This window comes from Lynx rufus, unplaced genomic scaffold (genome assembly GCF_022079265.1).
Source record: "Lynx rufus isolate CCGP_SWC_20201006 ecotype Redwood Valley unplaced genomic scaffold, mLynRuf1.p SCAF_14, whole genome shotgun sequence".
NCBI lineage: Eukaryota > Metazoa > Chordata > Mammalia > Carnivora > Felidae > Lynx > Lynx rufus.
In genome coordinates this window covers 35,606,888-35,626,366 of record NW_025814828.1, presented here as the reverse complement: position 1 = coordinate 35,626,366, position 19,479 = coordinate 35,606,888, and the positions used below count along the sequence as shown (strand labels likewise).

The 19,479-nt window shown below is 39.8% G+C and overlaps 1 protein-coding gene and 1 long non-coding RNA gene across 3 annotated transcripts in view; one reads left to right on the top strand and one right to left on the bottom strand.

Moving 5' to 3' along the window:
• LOC124509688 (uncharacterized) overlaps positions 1-941 on the bottom strand; it is a 111,600-nt gene extending 110,659 nt beyond the window's left edge. Inside the window, exon 1 of the long non-coding RNA XR_006961483.1 lies at positions 863-941. This is a non-coding gene — a long non-coding RNA (uncharacterized LOC124509688). The remainder of the gene's footprint in view (positions 1-862) is intronic.
• Positions 942-1,175: 234 nt separating this feature from the next.
• The window catches only part of MED14 (mediator complex subunit 14), a 68,036-nt gene continuing 49,732 nt past the window's right edge, over positions 1,176-19,479 (top strand). For both annotated transcript variants that reach the window (XM_047076086.1, XM_047076085.1), the window contains exons 1-10: positions 1,176-1,716; positions 6,312-6,338; positions 8,653-8,758; positions 13,142-13,315; positions 14,142-14,271; positions 14,809-14,937; positions 15,264-15,371; positions 15,877-16,009; positions 17,007-17,157; positions 18,250-18,361. In XM_047076086.1, the coding sequence (XP_046932042.1) occupies positions 1,502-1,716; positions 6,312-6,338; positions 8,653-8,758; positions 13,142-13,315; positions 14,142-14,271; positions 14,809-14,937; positions 15,264-15,371; positions 15,877-16,009; positions 17,007-17,157; positions 18,250-18,361 (1,285 nt within the window). In that variant the 5' untranslated portion in view covers positions 1,176-1,501. The remainder of the gene's footprint in view (positions 1,717-6,311; positions 6,339-8,652; positions 8,759-13,141; positions 13,316-14,141; positions 14,272-14,808; positions 14,938-15,263; positions 15,372-15,876; positions 16,010-17,006; positions 17,158-18,249; positions 18,362-19,479) is intronic.

Sequence of the window (19,479 nt, the reverse complement as noted above, 5' to 3'; positions counted from 1 at the left end):
GCTCTGTGCTGACAGCTTGGAGCCTGGAGCCTGCTTCGGATTCTGTGTGTCTCTCTCTCTCTGCCCCCCCCCCCCCAGCTCATGCTCACACTCTGTCTCTGTCAAAAATAAATACACTTAATTTTTTTAAAAAGAGTAGGATTGGTTTAACCTTAAAGAACAGCAAGAGTATCTCTTACACCTAGGAGTTACAGATAGGAATCTGCAAAAATGTTTGAAAAAAGGGTAGGAGCAATTGACGCTTTTTAACAATAGACTTCTACGTTAGTTGCACATCTAGGAATCTTTAAAACCTGGAAGCCCAGATCTCACATCAGACCACTTAAAGCCGCATCTATGAGCGTGGCATAAGTATTTTTTTAAACCCCGCCCCCGCCCGGTGATTCCAACGTGAAGGCTACGTTGAGAATCACTGTTTTAAAGCAGGAAGCAAAATTTTGAAGGGGAAAAGTGGAGGCAGAACATAAAAGAAAAACTGAAAACCCTGGGAGGGCAGGGCGTCTACTGCAAGGGCAGGGACAAGAAAGAAGGGAGTGAGAGCCAGCGGTAGAGGATTTAAAGGCTGTCTCTGTGGTAGAACTCCCCGGATTTGGGGCTCGGTAACGAGGTCGGCATATGTCCAACTCCATTAAAGTGAAGTTATTCTGCCAGCAGCCCTGCTCTTATCCCCCATCATATTTTCTCGCATCTTTTCCCACAGTTAAAAAAAAAAAAAAATGACGGAAACGTTTTCTATCCCACGAAAGGCGCATGAGCAGACTGTGGGAGGAGCAAAGGTCTGAGAAGCCACGAGAGCGCAGCCGCAACAATTTCTTCGCGACTCCAGAACCACAACTCACGAACATCTAGGAAGGAAACCTACCCAGCCGCGTTCGCCCCGCACTGGGGAGCGCTGATAAATACCTCAGGGTACATTGGAGCCTTTTAAACACCGGAGGGCGGCGAGGGCAAGGGCGGGGCAACTACTGACGTTAACGGTGACGTCCATGGCTCCGCCCTCACACCCGCTTCCGGCGACGCGCGGCCACCGCTTCCGCTTTCCCCACCCGCGCTCCGGCCCCGCCCCACTCCCACGCGCCCCCAAGCGTCACGGCACCGGACAGCCGGAGAAAAGGCACAGGTTGCTGTCGGAAGTCCCCCTGCAGGTTCCCCTTCCGCTCTGCCTAACGACTTCCGTTTTGGGCCGTCAACATGGACGCTGCGGCTGGTTGGCGAAGCGGCCTCTGATCGGTTGCGGAGGCGCAGCTTCTCTGCGGAGGCCTCCCCGCTTCCCCGCCCTCCCCGCCTCTCCCCCGCCCCTCTCTCCAGTCCCTGGGGCCGGCGGGCTCGTTGCTACATGGGGGCGGGCCTCCGCGGCCGGCTCACGGCTTCCTGTTCGGAGGCGGCCTGGCGGTAGGCGGCGGCGACTCTGCCCGCGCCCACTTCGGCGCGGTGACCGAGCGCCCGGGAAGCTCGAGTGCTTCATCTTGTGCCGCTGCACCAAGCCCGGCCCTGCGCCGCCATGGCCCCAGTGCAACTGGAGAACCACCAGCTGGTCCCTCCCGGAGGCGGTGGCGGGGGCAGCGGCGGTCCCGCCTCAGCCCCGGCGCCTCCTCCTCCTGGAGCTGCCGTGGCGGCGGCAGCTGCAGCTGCGGCCAGCCCCGGCTACCGGCTGAGCACCCTTATCGAATTTCTGCTGCACCGGGCCTACTCGGAGCTCATGGTGTTGACGGATCTGTAAGTGCCGCGAAACCCATGCCTGCTCTCCAGGCACCCCCCCCCCCCGCTCTTCCCGCCCAACCGGCTCAGATAGGCTCGCACCTCCCTCTCTCCAAGGGGCTGCTGTTTTCTCCTTTCCTCTGGGCTAATCTAGAATTTTTGAACTCTTGGGGCTCAACGGAGGTGGAGGAAAAGCTTTGCATTTGGGGTCTTTCTGGAGATGAAGCAACGGACACTTGTTAATTATGCATGTTAGACTTGCACTGAAAATCTCATCTTTGGGATTTTTGCTCGAGTTGCCAACCGAACCCTATTAATTTCTTGGTTGGAAGCTTTTTAGCCGAAAGCCCACTTTTAGGGTTTAGGAATACATAATATTCGAATTCCTAAAGACAGGAAATCTGTTTTACAGCGTCTTGACGGTACATTTTAAACGAAGGTTGTAATTGCTTCTGGCAAAGTTTGAACTCAGGAGATGTGTATAAGATAATCCAACAATTTGGAATCCAAGGTGTGTGTGTATGTGTGGTTTTTTTTCTGGAATGTTTGAGAGTGTTCTGAGTCTTAACGCCTTAAGTGTAAGTAAAAGCTGTAACTGGTTTTCTGTTATTGTCTCTTGGAGTATGAAGGGAGTTTATAGATCACTAAGTTACCAATGAAATGCCATGGGACATGATTAGGGTGTTAATCCCTTCAGAATAGGATCAGACTACACTAATGATTTTTAGTGTGTGAAGAAAAAGCATTATAAAATTGCAGGTATATGTACTTTACTGTTTTACATTTTTAAATCCAGGTTCAGAAAAACTAAGAATTACAAGTTTTTAATTGTAGTTTTTATCTTTGATCTATTGTTAGATTGCAGATCAGTATTTTCAAGTGGAACATTAATTTGTTACTAGAGACTAAAAATATTTGTTTGCAGATGAATGAAAGAGTTAGAATAGGTTCTCCTTATTCCTGCAAAACATCATTCTCAATTTGGATATGTTGTACTTTATTGAATGGAAGAGAAAGAAGACTACCCCTGCCTAATGAGAAACTTAAATAGCTGTCATGATTAGGTGTTGTAGTAATATACCTGTCTGAGCCAATTACTGGTGGATATCATGAAAATTTAAGAGTATCCATGAGAAAATTTCATACATGTAAAGGTCACCTACCCAATGTATAGCTAGGGAAAAATGTTGAAAACTGCTATCAGTGGTTGTATAATTTGTTTTTTCGTAGAGGATTTGTAGAAATTCTTTGAGCTATACTGCATTCTTACTATTTTACAGTTTAGTTATGAAGAAACATCTGTTTTACTGCTGTAGAATAAGTACATAATTTTAATCCTGCACCCTTTATATGATGATGATTCCCAAACTTCTATCTTCAGCAGAGACCTCTCCACTGAACTCCAGACTCTATATCCAAACGCCTACATTTAAATACCTAATGGGTATTTCAGTGTACCAAGTCCAGACTCAAACTCCTGATTCCACTTGATCCCCCCCCCCCACCTTTCCTGTCTCTCTAAAGAGTATCTCCATTCTTCCTGTTGTTGCTTAGGCCAAAAATTGGGGGTAACTCTTGGCTCTTCTTTCTTCCAATCCTACACCCAGTACGTCAGCAAGTACTGATCATCTCTGACTTCAGAATCTGACCACTTTTCAACATTTCCATCAAGTGTGATTCCTTTGCCCCTGTTAACTGCAGTAGTCTGCCATCTGATATCTCCACTGCTAGCTTGCCCCTTTACAGTTTTTGTCATCCATAAAATAGGATGATCCTTTTAAAACTTCTCACATCTCTCCAGCGGTTCTCCATCTATCTCACTTACAGTAAAAAGGTTTTATAGTCACCTATATATGGAGTGACCATAAAAGTTATGGTCCAAGTCAGGACACTTTTGAGCATGAAAGGTGGTGCTGTTAATAATAATGTTGGAGCAACAGGCACAAACCAGGACTATCTTGGGCAAACAAGGATACGTGGTCTGAGCCTTCTCTTTCTCCCTTACCTCTTTATCCTCATTTCCAAATACACTCCTCTTTGCTTATTCTGTTTCAGCCACATTGCCCTTCTTGATGTTTTTTCATAGTGCCAGGCACACTCCCACCTTAGAGCCTTTGCTCTTCCCCCAGAAATCTGTGTGGTTTGCTTTCCTATTTCCTTTAGGTCTTTGTTCAGATAGAACTTATCACAAAGACTTTCTCTGACCACCCATGAAAAGCACTCTGCCCCTGCTGTCCATTCTTAACTCACTTTTTCTCTTAATCACTAGTGGGTACTCTTAGTTTATTGTGTGTCTCTTCCTTACTGGAGGCTCCATGAGGATGGGGATTTTGATTTGTTTGCTATGTTCGGTGGGCCTAGAACAGTGTCTGGCACATAGTCGGGGATTAAGTATTTATTGACTTAACACATCAACAAATGAATTTTTAGAATTGTAATTACAGACCATGGAGTATTTAACAGGAAAATACACTGTTCTTAATACTTAGAAAAGAGTAAGATAACTCTTTTCTCTTTGGATTTGTGCAAGCCAAAATTAGTTTGAGAACTTACCTTGGAGTTCCTAAATCCTGTGTTTTCCCTTGTTCTAGCTGGAAGCTGTCAGAATTAACGTATTGATGTAAAGCTAGTGTTCTAGGTATACTTAATACGAATCTTATTTCTGCCACATTTGATGCTTGTCTGTGAACTATTGAAAGTAAAAAGGACCGCCTTGACAATTTCAGTGGTTTGTTTTGGGCCATGGATTTCTGGGTTTTTTCCTTCTCCTTGTCTATCCCAGCCTCCTTACACACTCTCATCTAAGAGTTTATTCTCTGCCTTGACTTTTTAGGGATGTAGGTCCTACTTTTTTCTTCTTTCTTTCTTTTTTTTTTTTTTTTTTTTTTTTGCCTGTTTTAATTAAAATTAGAAAATGCTAAGATCTCCATCACGTAAACTTGTCTTATCACACTTTGGTGTAAGTTTCTGTGACTTCCAAAAATTTGTGTTTTAGGGCTTTTGCCCCAAATGGTGGATTCATTATCCATAAAGGAATTTTAAATAGATTAGGAGGAATTGGGCGGGTCGGGGGGGGGGGGGTGGTGGTGCAGGCAACAGAGCCTTATAATCTTGGTCCCCAAAATGATACCACCTCTGAAATGAGGTGATCCTTTTAGGGTGTCCGGGGCAGGTGGAAAGAGTTGGAACAATGTTTCCTGTTCTTTCTACCCGCAAAATCTCTCCTCTTTTGTTTCTCTGTGTCTGTTAAGCACACACAAGCATCCATGGTTCTCATTCTTTCCCTCCCTTGAGGATGAGGGTTGTGGCTCCTCGGGGAGTGTTAGGAGCTTTCACATGTAGAGGAACTTACCAGTAGTTGTTTTTACTTGTAGTCTTACAAGGCCTAATGTATGCTTCATCTGATCTGCTGGCTCATCCAGCTTCTACCCGGCTTCCTTTATCACCAGATCATAACTTCAACTTCTATGTCACTGTCTACTCTCCGAATTGTAGTTATCTACAAGCCAGAGCTCATTTTCATAGTTTCCCCTCCTTCTGCCTTGAATCTCTGGTTTTATTGTTTCTGCACCTGTGGCCTGTGGGGGTGGGGTGGGGGAGAGGATCTAAGTAGTTCAGTGTGTGTTCTTCAAGAAGTGATTAGATGTGGAGCGCCTGGGTGGCTCAGTCAGTTAAGCGCCAGACTTCGGCTCAAGTCATGATTTCACGGTTCATGGGTTCAAGCCCTGCGTCAGGCTCTGTGCTGACAGCTCAGAGCCTGGAGCCTGCTTCAGACTCTGTGTCTCCCTCTGCCCCTCCCCTGCTCACGCTCTGTCTCTCTCAAAAATAAACATTAAAAAAAATAAAAGAAAAAAAGAAGTGATTAGATGTAGAGGAGGTTTTAGAGTTGCTCAGGCAGTTGAATCTTGGGCCATGGGATAGGGGTTTCTAGAATGCGGTGATTCATGAGGCTAGATCGGGACCTCTGTAAGCATCAGTGGATGTGAGAGTGTTAAATAGTATAATTTAACAGGGAAAATGGTGACATTGGTAGCTGGCTGTTGTACTGGAAAACTAGCAAAAAGAAATCAAAACCTTATTGGAGCTGTTTAAAAGTAATCATTTACAGCTAACCACCATGCAGCGTTATAATTACCATAAAACCCTTGGCTGACACTGGTCCTTTTGTGTGCTTAGCTTCCAGTTTTGCCCACCCTAACAAAACATGGAGAGGTTATTGCTTGGAGGCAAGGTTCCATTGGATACAGGGAGGCTGACAACTAGTATTCTGCATCCGTGACTATTTTGGTTTTAAAAGAGTATTTTCTATGACTCTGTGATATAGTAGTGTGCGTAACGTAAGACTTGAGCTTTTTCAATGTTTGAGGCTCATGCAATACCTTTTGGAGCATTTTGAATGGAGAGGAATGTTCCTTTGTTGATTTTTGTCCCTTATGGCCATATTGCTGGAAACTCATAAAAAAGAGTAGGTAGCCACACAAGCTTGTAGTGGCTATTGATCCAGCTTTTCTGAAATGCTGAAGTATGTAATAGAGTCAGAATAAAGACCGTTACCATTTTGATGAAGGTATGCATATATTTAGTCAATTTCTTTTGTGTTTTTTCCTTCTTAGACTGCCAAGGAAATCTGATGTGGAAAGGTAAGTATGAAAAAAAACCTTAAATCTGTGTCTGTGTTGTTAGATCTATGGGAGTGTGTATATGTGTATGGTATATGAGAGAGAGGGAGAGAGAGAAAGTGTGTGTGTGTTTGTGTGTCTGTGGGTGGCAGGGCTGTGGATTGCAAACCTAGGCCCAGAGAACCCAGGGTGACGTTTCACTCCATTTGTTTAGGGGGCCCTGGGAAATGTGGTTTCCTCATCCTTGACAATTCTTGGTGTGAGACCAGCTCTGGACCTTCTGTCCTAGAAACCTTTGTTGAGTCACTGACCAGGTCAAGTCCCTGAGGCGGGTAGAAAGATGTAGAAAACTTAGAACTTAATAAAGAAGCTGAGGAACAGATTCACTTTAGAAAGTTGGCCGCTAGTTTACCACGATGCCAGATATCTTTAGAGAATTGACATTTGCCTACTCCGTTGCTGCTTTATAGTTGAGATAATTGTTATTGAGTTGGAGTTGGGGGCTTAAGACATAACTAGACACCAATGTTTCCATAGGCCAAGGGAACAAGATAAATTAAGGTTTCAAGGCAATCCTGTGATAGAGATTTAAATTGTGGCTATAGTATAGACTACTTGACTACATCTTTGGCACTAATGCTCCTTGATTTTTTTTTTTTTTTTCTAAAGACCAAGTGACTAGGGAGGATTTATTAGTGACTATGCTCCATCCCCACCACCAGCTCTCTTTCTGACGGAATTAGACTGAAAAGGCAGAGATGGGGGAGACAGTTTGGCTGGTCAGTTTTAAAGGAAGGAAATGAAAATCCAGATTTCTTCTGTCCACTCTGGGGTAGGAAGGGAAACTGGACCTTGGAAAAACAGACTCATGCTGCTTATCACCTGAGATTGCATGGTGTCAAAAAGATCACGTTACGATAGTTTACAAAGGTGGGTGTTTGCTTTCCAGTAGAGGAGCTCATTTGGGAAAGCAAGTTAATAATATACAGATATGCTTGCTCTAGGAGAGCAACCTCACCTGCTCTGTAAGTTGTTGCTGAGTTAGAATGATGGTGCTAATTCTCCTAGCATGGAGGTGGCTGTCAGGTTGTAATGTGCGTTGAATATTTTTTCTGTGTTCCAGTCTTGCCTGTGATGCTCTGGTAGTTTTATCTCTTAAGATCCTTCACAGACGCTGGCAAAGAGTCATAACTGTATCTGTGTCCTTGATTCTTCTCTTTGTACTACCACTGATCCTATTGCTGGCTGAATCTTAAGCCTTTCACGTTGTCTGTGGGCTCCATACACATGCTTTCACTAGGAGTTAGACTCTGTAGTCAGTCAGGATTATACTTCAACAGAAACTTTTGGTTGGGTGCATTGCCTCATGGTGTTGCTGTTGGTGAGATGCAGGGATGTGGTTTGGATCTGCAGGTCATTGAACAGCTGTACTGAGACTAATACAGGTTAGAGTCCACTTGGCAGGAGGCTGATGTCCTGCTGGGTTCTGTCATCAGTCCTGGCCTGTTCAATATTTTTTTTTCGGTATCTTAAGGTAAACTATGAAAGTGATTTTCAGTTTTATAGCTGACAGGAAATTGAGAGGTCTAGTTCACACATTGATTGACAATGTAAAGCTTTTAAGGCTTTATGAGGAGATGATAAAAATACGGATGAGTATTGGGAGCAAAAGCATCATAGTGGGTATAGCATAAAAATAGATACAGACTGACCATCTAGCTGTTACTTTTAGTAGTCAACTTACTTTCCTTAACTTTGTTTAGATAATTTAATATCTAAGCTTGTCGTTGAAATTAGTTTGGTAAAGAGTTGGATAGTTCTTTGATTATTCAGCTTTTTAAATCATGCTCTTGCAAGATGGGAAATGGACCCTTGCTTTTGTAGAAGTAAGACAGTTTCAAGCTTTGGTAAAGATCTATTTCAGTTCCTTGTACCAAAAAGGTTGCCAGTTCATAACTCATAACCACAATTATGAAATTCCTAACTCCTAATTTGATCTCCTCTGTGACCTGGTTAACTTCTATATTGTACTTTTATATCTGTGAATTGGGTATATTTTAGTGAGCAACTTTTATTGTCCTGCAAAATTCGTTTTTAAAATGTGATTCTGATTTGTTACTCTGATACTATTGGATTTATTACCCTGAAGTAGAAAATTAAAAATGCAGCCAGTATGCAAAATGTGACAATAATTCATACTTATAAATATTTTAGGTGATTCATTTTGTTGTAATGGTTATAAACAAAGATTGAGTCATATTTTAGCTCAGATGAAATAAATTGTTAAATATTCTTTTCAACTATGTTGGTCATTAAGAATTGTTTTATTTTATAGGAAAATAGAAATAGTGCAGTTTGCTAGCCGGACACGTCAACTCTTTGTTCGATTATTAGCTTTAGTAAAATGGGCTAATAACGCTGGCAAGGTGGAAAAATGTGCGGTGAGTTAAACTGTTGATTATGTTTTATATTAAGTAACTTTTTGGAATGTTAACTTGTAACAGGTATAACTTTTGATTATGTTTTATATTAAGTAACTTTTTGGAATGTTAACTTGTAACATATAACTTTTGATTATGTTTTATATTAAGTAACTTTTTGGAATGTTAACTTGTAATAGATATAACTTTTGATTGTAGCTTAAATTTATATCTCCTGATTTGTTTGAGAGACATTATTTAAGTGAGTAATTCTGTTTCTGTATGAAAATGTGTACTATATTTCTGTAGAAACTTAGTATTTGATTACCTGACTAGAAAAAAGAGTAGGCCGTATCTGAAGACATTACTCTAGAAGACATTAAAGACAAAGACTTGAATTAAAGGGGGGAAACAGCCTTACATTTGTACACTTCCTTAAAGTCTGCAAAGTGCTTCTTGAATTTTGCCTATTCTTGAAAACCCTCAGAGTATGGCAGAGTCGGTATCTTCTTGTTTTACAGATGAGGGAATAAGGTTTTTAGAAACTAACTGGCTTCAGTCAGGGCCACAGAGCTGATGACAGCATTTATCTGTTTGCTGTTCATCTATTCATTCTCCAAACCCTTAGTGAGCACAGAGTATAGGGTATAGTGGATGACACCCAAGTAAGGCACAGCCCCTACCCTCAAGAAGCTCATAGCTTTTAAAAAAAATTTCTTTTAATCTTTATTTATTTTTGAGAGAGAGAGAGGGAGACACCGAATCCGAAGCAGGCTCCAGGCTCCGAGCTGTCAGCACAGAGCCTGACGCGGGACTCAAACCCACATACCACAAGATCATCACATGAGCTGAAGTCAGACATTTAGCTGAGCCACCCAGGTGCCCCAAAGCTCATAGTCTTTTGACTGTTACATACCAGAGATGCTAAAATCTGTGCCTCCCTCCCCGCCTCCCCCACCAAAACAAAAAAAATTTTTTGAAGCTGTATTCAAGAAGTGTTGAGGGAAAACATCAGTAGGGGTCTTGTGTTAGCCTGTTGAGCTCCTAACTTGGGGAGGATGGTGCCTCCCAATTACTCCCTTCTGTTTTCCTTTGGTCATTTCCGGTGAGGAGAATGGAAAGAGTAGAGTACCTTTTCATACTGGAAAGGGGAGGGTAATTATCATAAAATGAATAAAGTCCTAAAATTGAGGTCTGCTCTACAAGGTCCAAGTAATCTAGCCACTAGTCAGTTTTATTTGGAAAGTGGGTAGATTCTCTAAGTGAGCTTGATACTGATGCTCATATTCTTTTTTTTTTTCCATTCAGTTATGTAATAACATTAAAATTTTTTTTATCAGTTTTAATAGGTGAAGGCAGAAAAACAACTTTACTTTGGTTAAATTTTATTTGAGTCATTTTTAAATTCTCTTAAAGTTTACTAGACTTCCTGGATAAATTAAAATTAGCAGCTACCCACTTAGCATAGAGGTACCATAACAAGTGTATTTTTAGCACTCTGACAAGCTAAGTCTAGAATATTTTTAGAGTAATTTTATATTTGCAAATCTGTCAGGGTTTACCTATTCCATAAAATCCCACTTCAGAAAGGAATCTACAGCACAGTTGTGTTTCTGCACGTGATTTCTTGACTTCTCACCTCTGTTGTAGCCACTGCATTCACTGCCCTCGATTTTACTAGGTTCCTTTATCGTTAGACCCCAAGTCTGTGTGAAAGTTGCTAAAGTGAAAGGAGAAAAGGGGCTGTGAAGAAGTTGAGAATTTTAAATTCTAGGAGAATAATTGTTTTTAAGTTAAAAATAAAACCCGATCTTCATTGAAGTTGATACTCCATTCCAGCTCTACCAACTAAGCTAGTGATCAAACTGGAAGATTTCTACCAAGACACAGTCTAGTCACATATCTTTTGTCTGTAGGAGTAAGCTGTCATCCTTCTATATAATATCGATCAAGGGTTTATTTAGAGGGACAGTATTTTGTACCATACATTTTCCTTATGGGGGAAAACATTCTTTTATTCATCGGTTGGTTGTCTGTTGGTATGATAGGGCAGTTAAAGTTTATATTCAGAGGGTCTTTTGTACACCGTAAAGCATCATACAAAGAATGGTTTTGATTATAAATGTTAACAAACAGACTCATTCCAAGCTTATTTATCAGAAAGTTTTACAACTCATTGTTCTGGAAATTTGGACACCAAATGTAGTAAATCTGTTTTGGCTGAAATGAGGTAGCATGGTATACTGTTTCTGAAAAGCCTGGGGTTTCTTCTCAATAATTAATTTGGAGCAATCTTTTCTTAAAGATGTTCAAACTTGCAGTGAAAAGTTAGGTGTCACTGAAGTAAATCAAAATCCAAGTGTTCAATTTTTCAAATCTGGTGTTAAATTCCTAATTATATCATGGGTATTTCAGTTACCTGTTTAATACTACTGAGTTCAGTAACATAGTGTCAGGGAAAATCCAAAACTCTTGGCTTTAATATTGAGCCATATTGTAATTCATCTTTCATTAATTGAAAGTAGAGTATTCTTCTATTAGTTTCTTGAGTTGGCTGTTCAAATAAATCACATTCTGAATGAAGTCTCATATTGAACTTCTGTAAAGTTTTGGTATTTTGTGAATGTAGACACAGATGTGTTTATGTCAGGTGTAAGGTCCATCAACTGAAGAATTAGAAGATTATTCATGTTTTAACTCTTCTGTTCTCAACCTAATGATTATTTAACTAGTTTCATTTGAGGTTCTTAATAGATAATGATCTTTAGCCATACCAGACATATTATGTGTGTAGCTGAGTAAGTACATAGTTTGTAGAATTCTAATGGTGAAACAGTCTGGATCATGTTTTATTTAAGAAAAAGAGAAAATAATCCTATTCCTAGAGCTTTTTGAGAAACAGTTTTATTGAGACATAATTCACATGCCATACAATCCACCCATTAAAGTGTCTAATTCAATGGTTTTTAGTGTATTCAGATATGTGCAACCATAACAGTCAATTGTAGAATGTTTTCATCATCTCAAAAAGAAAACATGTACCCTTTCACTGTCACCCCAAGTGTCCCCCATCCCAGCCCTAAGCAGCCACTAATCTGCTGTCTATAGATTTGCCTATTCTGAACATTTCATATAAATGGCACCATGATGGAGTCTTGTGTGACTGGCTTGTTTAATTTAGCATAATGTTTCCAGGGTTCATTCATGTCGTAGTACTTCATTCCTTTTTATAGTTGAATTGTATGAATCTGCTACCTCACTCGAGGCTCGATCTGACGAACTGTGAGATCATGACATGAGCCCAAATCAAGAGTTGGCCACTTAACTGACTGAGCCACCCAGGTGCCCCTGTCTTAACCTGAGTCTCAATTTTCTCATCTCTAAAGTGATAGGAATTATCTGATTTTGTCTGTTTCCTGGAGTTGTGAAGATCAGATAATAAAATGAGTATGGAAATACTGAGAAAATAACTGTAGGGCATTGTGTGCTGGTATTAATTGTGGGTGTGATGTGGTATTAATTCTGGATACCATGTTTTAAGTTAGCCACTGATAAATTGGAGCCTTTCCAAGGCAGCAGAACAAGGGTGGTGAGATAGAAATTTGGAGATGTAAAGACTAAATTGATGTGACTTGGAATGTTTAGCTTTGAAGATAGGGTGGGCTTGCCCGTGTTGGAAGGACATGGGAGACATTACTGCTCCAGAATAGAAAAGTTTCAAGGAAGGAGTTTGCAGCTCCATGATGAGCTCTACTATTCAGAAACGCATTCAATAGAGAACTGATGGAAAGGATTTCTGTTTGGGGCATGAAGATGGCCTAGATGTCTTATAACAGCATTTATGGAGTATTTTATGTGTTCTAGGCACTGTTCTTAAGGTTTTGTGTGCAATAACTCTTGCTCCTCAGAATAACCTTGTAAGGTTGGAAATCATTATCTCTATTCTACAGTTGAAAAACCTGAGGTACAGAGAGGTTAAGTAACTTGCCTAAGGTTACAGGGATAGTAAGTTGCAGAGTTAAAATTGAGACCAAGGCAGTTTGGGTCCAAGAGGCCATGCTTTTAACTACTTCATTACCAGCCAACTCTAGAAATCTGTAAGAGGAAAAAGCATTTTGTTCTGTTTCTCCTAACTTCTGATGTGTATGTGTAATGTTAAGGATGGAGAAACAAATTGGAAAACGTTTTACTTAAAGTGATAGGAAGTTATTGTTTTTAATGTTAAATATAAACGTATTAAATATTTCTTCACATTACTGGAAAATTTTTTGAGGAAATATTTTGAAATGTGGGAAACTTATATTAATGTCCCTCAGAGTTTACTTTGGAATGAATAAATGATATTTGAAGTGCAAAGTAGCTAGCTCTCAATTAAGTTTAATACATTTACCCTTTGCTTTAAAGATGATTTCAAGCTTTTTAGATCAGCAAGCCATTCTGTTCGTGGACACTGCTGATCGCCTGGCCTCATTAGCTAGAGATGCCCTAGTCCATGCACGCCTGCCTAGTTTTGCCATCCCGTATGCCATTGATGTACTGACTACTGGATCTTACCCACGACTGCCCACCTGCATTAGGGTAAGTGCACTGCTCACCACTCCTGTTCTTAGAAGTTAAAGGCTTTGGCATTGGAGTCTACTGTGTTATTAAATTGTCCAGCAAAACAACTGTTCTATATATACATTTTTGAGTTTATTTAATCATTTTTGAGAGAGAGAGTGGGAGAGAATGGGGGAGAGGTAAAGAGAGAGAATCCCAAGTAGGCTCCAAGCTGTCCGCGCAGAGCCCAAGACGGGGCTCAGATTCACAAACCATGAGATCATGACCTGAGCCGAAATCAAGAGTTGGACATTTAACTGACTGAGCCACCCAGGTGCCCCTGTTCTATATTTTAAAAGATTTCATGTAATTCACTTTTTTCTCCATAATTAGAATTGTGTTTTTTTGGAATACATTGAGGCCAAAATGTGAATAGCTATCAAAATAGATAAATCGGGGGGGGGGGGGCGGTAAACAGGTGTAAATTAATTTACATCTATTTCATATGTGAAAATACGGTATGCTAGTTGCTTTTTGGAAGCTTTTTTTTTTTAAGTAGTGCGGTAATAGTTTACTGATGTGGTGCTATTTTATTTTATACTTTTAAAAAGTGGTGAAAGTCATCTAGTGACATGAACTTGATTTCATAAATAGAGCGTGAAGAAGATCATGTTGCATTACTGTCTCAGCTGGGTGGCACTCTGATGCACCATAGTTAAGGGGCATATCACTATTACTGGATGTCGACTTAAGAAATGAGTGTTAAGATCCTCTTGGGCAAAGTGAGAAAATATGTTAAGACAGGTGCAGGTAAGAGTTGGGTCTCTTTGTACATGGTTATAAAATCACTGAATTTTTTTTGTAGGATAAAATTATTCCTCCAGACCCAATTACCAAGATTGAGAAACAAGCCACACTTCACCAGCTCAATCAGATTCTTAGACATAGGCTTGTGACCACAGATCTCCCTCCTCAGTTAGCCAATCTTACAGTTGGTATGTACCAGAAGTTAATCTTTTTTAAGAATTGACGTGTTAGAATTTTTTTCAAACAGCTTTTGGGGTTTCATTCAAAGAACTCTCATTTTGAGGGTTTGGTCTGCAATTCAGGTAGTGTTCACATCTGTGACTTGTCAACCGATCGTTTCTCTTTAGACTTGTCAACCGATCGTTTCTCTTTAGTACCAAGGGATAAAATTTTCGTACCTGGAGATAAAATGGTGGTATGTGAAGCTGGGAACAGGGAGATCACCTGGGGCTGGAGGAGAGATGAAGCCCCAGAGTTATACCTCAAGAGAAAATTGTCAGTTGATGTTAGAAGTGTTCACTGCCTTTGGCTATTGCTTATGCAGGAACTACTGAGTTCTTTGGACACTTCTGAAAGAACTTTCAAGCTATTTAAAATTTCTTGTAAGCAAAATTGAACGTTCTAGGCTAGCGGGAAGCTGGTTATTTTCTAGCAAAGTAGTCTTCTTCTTCTTCTTTTTCTTCTTCTTCTTCTTCTTCTTCTTCTTCTTCTTCTTCTTTTAAAAGCAAATGGCCGGGTGAAGTTTCGAGTTGAGGGAGAATTTGAAGCCACCTTGACCGTGATGGGAGATGATCCGGATGTACCATGGCGTCTTCTCAAGCTAGAAATTCTAGTTGAGGATAAGGAAACGGGAGGTAAATCATAAATACTGATTTAAATCATAAATATTAATTCAGATGTTTGGTGTTTTTATATTATTGAAACATTCTTACAGAGTACTAAATGTTTGGCAATTTATTCTGTAATTTGAAGTAGATGTTGTGATAATCATACTTACTTTCCATGGAGATTTTAGTGTTTCTCAAGTATAATGTTCTCTGATTTCCATGGATAATTTCAGTTCTTTTTTTGTTTGTTTGTTTAATTTATTGTTAGTCGGTGTACTCTTCCTTAGTTGGTACTATGATATGATCTATACACTTTTCTGGTTTACCGCCTTTTTTTCTCCTGCCAATGGAAGATGGGCGAGCCTTGGTTCATAGTATGCAAATCAACTTTATCCATCAGCTGGTGCAGTCTAGACTCTTTGCTGATGAAAAACCTCTTCAGGACATGTACAACTGCCTACGTATCCTTTTCAAATTTGAGACCTGTATTTGTAAGGAATTCGTGTGTCCCTGTCCTCCCCATATTTCCATTTACCCCCTATCCTGAACTTTCCTTTTTTGGAGTAGAAATGGGGCTGAGGAACTGGTGAGTGTGGAGAATAGTGATACATCTATAATAGACCAAGTTTTAAATTTTACTGTTGGTAAAACAAAAATGAGTAAGAAATCTAGAGGGGAGAAAATAGTGCCATTTGTTCTACTCATATTCTCTAAACCATGATGAATTCGCAGGCAACCTGGGCCTTATAGTTTGTTTATGTCGGTTCAAAATGAAATATAAAACCTTTTTCTAAAATTGTGCCACAGTTGATCACACCTTTTCGTATATGTCATCGAAGAAATAGAATTCCAGAAATTTCCTTCATAGCCAGCTTTTGGGGAATAGAGCTTTTGTTAAATGAAGTTTGCTTGTAGTTCACTGGCCCTTGTAGTGATTTATTAAATTTGCTTAACAAACCCCATCAGATTCATTCTGCTTGTCGCTTCAGTTAGAAGTGCTACATTCCCAAACTCTAATGTTAATCCGAGAGCGGTGGGGAGACCTTGTACAGGTGGAAAGGTACCATGCTGGCAAGTGCCTCTCCCTCTCAGTTTGGAAGTAAGTGAAATTGATTCTGGCAGGTTCATGCTGTGACTGTAAATATCCTTTATGTTTCTCTTTTTCTTTCCTATATCTGATTTACTATAGACCAATAGCTATGTACTTCTAGCAACATGATTTTATATAGTAAAGTCCCATGGTATCATATAAACCACATAAGACATCTGTAATCGACCCCTTTCTTAGAACATGGCATGTTTTAAATATGTAGACATCTGTTTGTACTAAGACTTGCTATTCTCAAAAAGTTAGATTACTCTGGCCTTATACCAGATTGCTGAAAGACCATTAAGATTGTTGGGTATGTTTTTAAAACATGTTTGCTTATCACAATTTTATATTTTGAACTGTGCCTCTTAATGTCTTTTTTGAGGGAGAGTTTTGGGGAAAATCAGTATTAGGCTGTTTATAATCCTCAATTCCCTGTTTGAACTTTGCTTGATTCTCATTTTCTGTAAAGGAATTAGAGATAAATAGACACCATGTAGAAGACAGATTGTTTTGTTTTCAGATTTCTTTGCATGTGTTTTTATTTTTTATTTATTAAAAATTTTTTTTAATGTTTATTTTTGAGAGCAAGAGAGACAGAGCATGAGCGGGGGAGGGGCAGAGAGAGAGAGAGAGGGAGACACAGATCCAAGCAGGCTCCAGGCTGTGAACTGACAGCACAGAGCCCAATGTGGGGCTCAAACTCACAAACCGTGAGATCATGACCTGAGCCGAAGTCAGAAGCTTAACTGACTGAACCACCCAGGCACCCCACGTGTGTTTTGTTTTTAAATTGTGTCTGTTTTTTTTAAAAAGGATGTAAATCAAATACTGCGTTGGATTACAGAATAGCTGTCTTCTCAATATTAAATTATTCCCTCCACAAACATTGAGGGCCTATCATGTTCTAGGCTCTGGCTAAGGCATACAATAGATTGTTTCTGTTTTATTCCAAAAATTAACAGGCTGTGTTGAAAAAAATCCTTAGTATTTCTTTTCTCTTTAGTCAACAGGTTCTTGGGAGAAAAACAGGGACGGCATCTGTTCACAAAGTTACAATTAAAATTGATGAAAATGATGTCTCTAAGCCTTTACAGATTTTTCATGATCCTCCTTTGCCAGCTTCTGATTCCAAGTTAGTAGAAAGAGCCATGAAGGTAAGAGATCTCAATATATTTTAACATTGGTTTGATTAAATGAATGTATATAACTTACACTTTATTCTTAAACTTTTAACACATTCTTTAAAATACATGGTGGGGCACCTGGGTGGCTCATTCAGTTAAGTGTCCTACTCTTGATCTCAATTCGGGTCTTGATTTCAGGGTCATGAGCACAGGCCCCGTGTTGGACTCCACAGCAGGCATGGAGCCTACTTAAAAAATAATAAAGGGGGCGCCTGAGTGGCTCAGTCGGTTGAGCGCCGACTTCAGCTGGGGTCATGACCTCACGGTTCATGAGTTCGAGCCCCACGTGGGGCTCTGTGCTGACAGCCTGGAGCCTGCTTTGAATTCTGTGTCTCCCTCTCTCTCTGCCCCTCCCCTGCTCATACTCTGTCTCTCTCAACTGTCTCTGTCTCAAAAAGAAATGAATATTAAAATAAAAAGATAAAATACCTGATTGTTCCTAAAACCCTTTATTAAACTTGTTTTATGTGAATGTTATGCTTTTGCATTTGTGGGTTTTTTTTAATGTTTATTTATTTTGAGAGAGAGTACACGCATGCAAGTGGGGGAGGGGCAGAGAGGGGGGGAGAGAGAGAGAGAGAGAGAGAGAGAGAGAGAGAGAGAATCCCAAGTGGCCTCTGCACTATCAGCGCAATCTCAGGAACCATGAGATCGTGACCTGAGCGGAAATCAAGAATTGGATGCTTAAACGACTGAGCCACCCAGGTGCCCCACATTTGTTTTTTTAAATAACTAACGTTATGTATAATTCGTAAGATGTTCTTTCACATTTTAAAATTTAGGTCATATCACCATTTTATTTTTAAGGTCTGACATTTAATCACTGATAACCAGTACATAACCTATCTTGATTTGTAATTGCCAAAATGTTAGCTATAGTCTTTAAGCTCCCAATACCATCTAAGTTTATCTTTTTTACCTTTAAGTTTGCTTTCTTCTACTGGTTAACACTCAGTCAGTGTGATTCTAAAAGGAACTATCTTGAGCCACAGTAATCTACTCTTAGACTTTTAAAGTGAAAATGTTTAAATTGCACATATGATTCTGTTCTTATTTATGCAGATTGATCACTTATCAATAGAAAAGCTCCTGATTGACAGCGTCCATGCACGAGCTCATCAGAAGCTCCAGGAGCTGAAGGCCATTCTGAGAGGCTTCAATGCCAACGAAAACTGTAGGTTCTTTTAAACTGGCATTTCCACCTTTCTTTTGTTTTCATTAGTATCCACTTTTATTTTATGAAACGTCTTTCTTAATTAGACTTTTTTCCTGGTTTTGTCGTGGAGTTGGGCATTTCTGCATTTTAACTTGTGATCTACCAAGCTTGTCCAAATTTTTCTCTAATTTTCTTTTTAATTATTTTGTTTGGCCTTATTTTTTAAAGGTATGCATATTGAACCTCCTTAAAACTTTTTTTCCTATTGAAATGGAAGTTATTTTAACATTTTAATATGAATCATTTCTTTTAGGTCATCTTCTAAGAATAAGGTAGCTTTGCAGATACTTATGATGTTATTTATAAAATATGTCTCTTTGAGTGAAGCAGAATTTATCCTTTGTCTTTTTAAAGATTTTTATTTAGTTGTTAATACATGAGCAGGCCTCAAATAAGAAACACATATACACTCATAGCGAAAAATCTTCTAAGTTCACTTAGTACGTTTAGAGCTTCGGGGGACAATCATTTAGAAAGTAAGTGCTTTCATTCTAGTAATAGTTTCACAGTATTATCATGAGCATACACTATCCCTACCTCAGTTTTTGGTTGTGATGACCTTGTGCCCACAGTGAACAGCCTTTAATTAAGTGAAATGATGTATGTGAAGTGCCGCAAAAATGATGTCTTTAATAACTGTGGTAGCTAAAGTACTGCGTTGCACCGTCACAGAGCCCAGCTCAATCCATTATACTTAAAAAAGCAGCTTCTTCGGTACCACTTTGACGAATTAGCTAAAAATACTGCCTGAAGAGAGGACAGACAGGAAAATAAATTTGTATTCAGAATACATAGTCATTCAAAGAAAGTGAAAGAACAGAGGTGTGAAAGAGGGTCTGAGACAGACTAAAGACTAAGTGGAAACAGCTTAACTAAACAAGTGCAGGCCTTAAATGCAAAGTATGCTAGACATCGGATGAATGAATGTAGTGTTTTAATCTATTTTGAGGGGGCATGTTCACTAGCCCCAACAGGGCTTCACATTAGATTTATCGAGTCTTGATGATTTTAATTTAATTATAAGGTACATGGAAGTCCTCATCCCCCTGCCCCCACTTTAATCCCTCAAGCAAAGA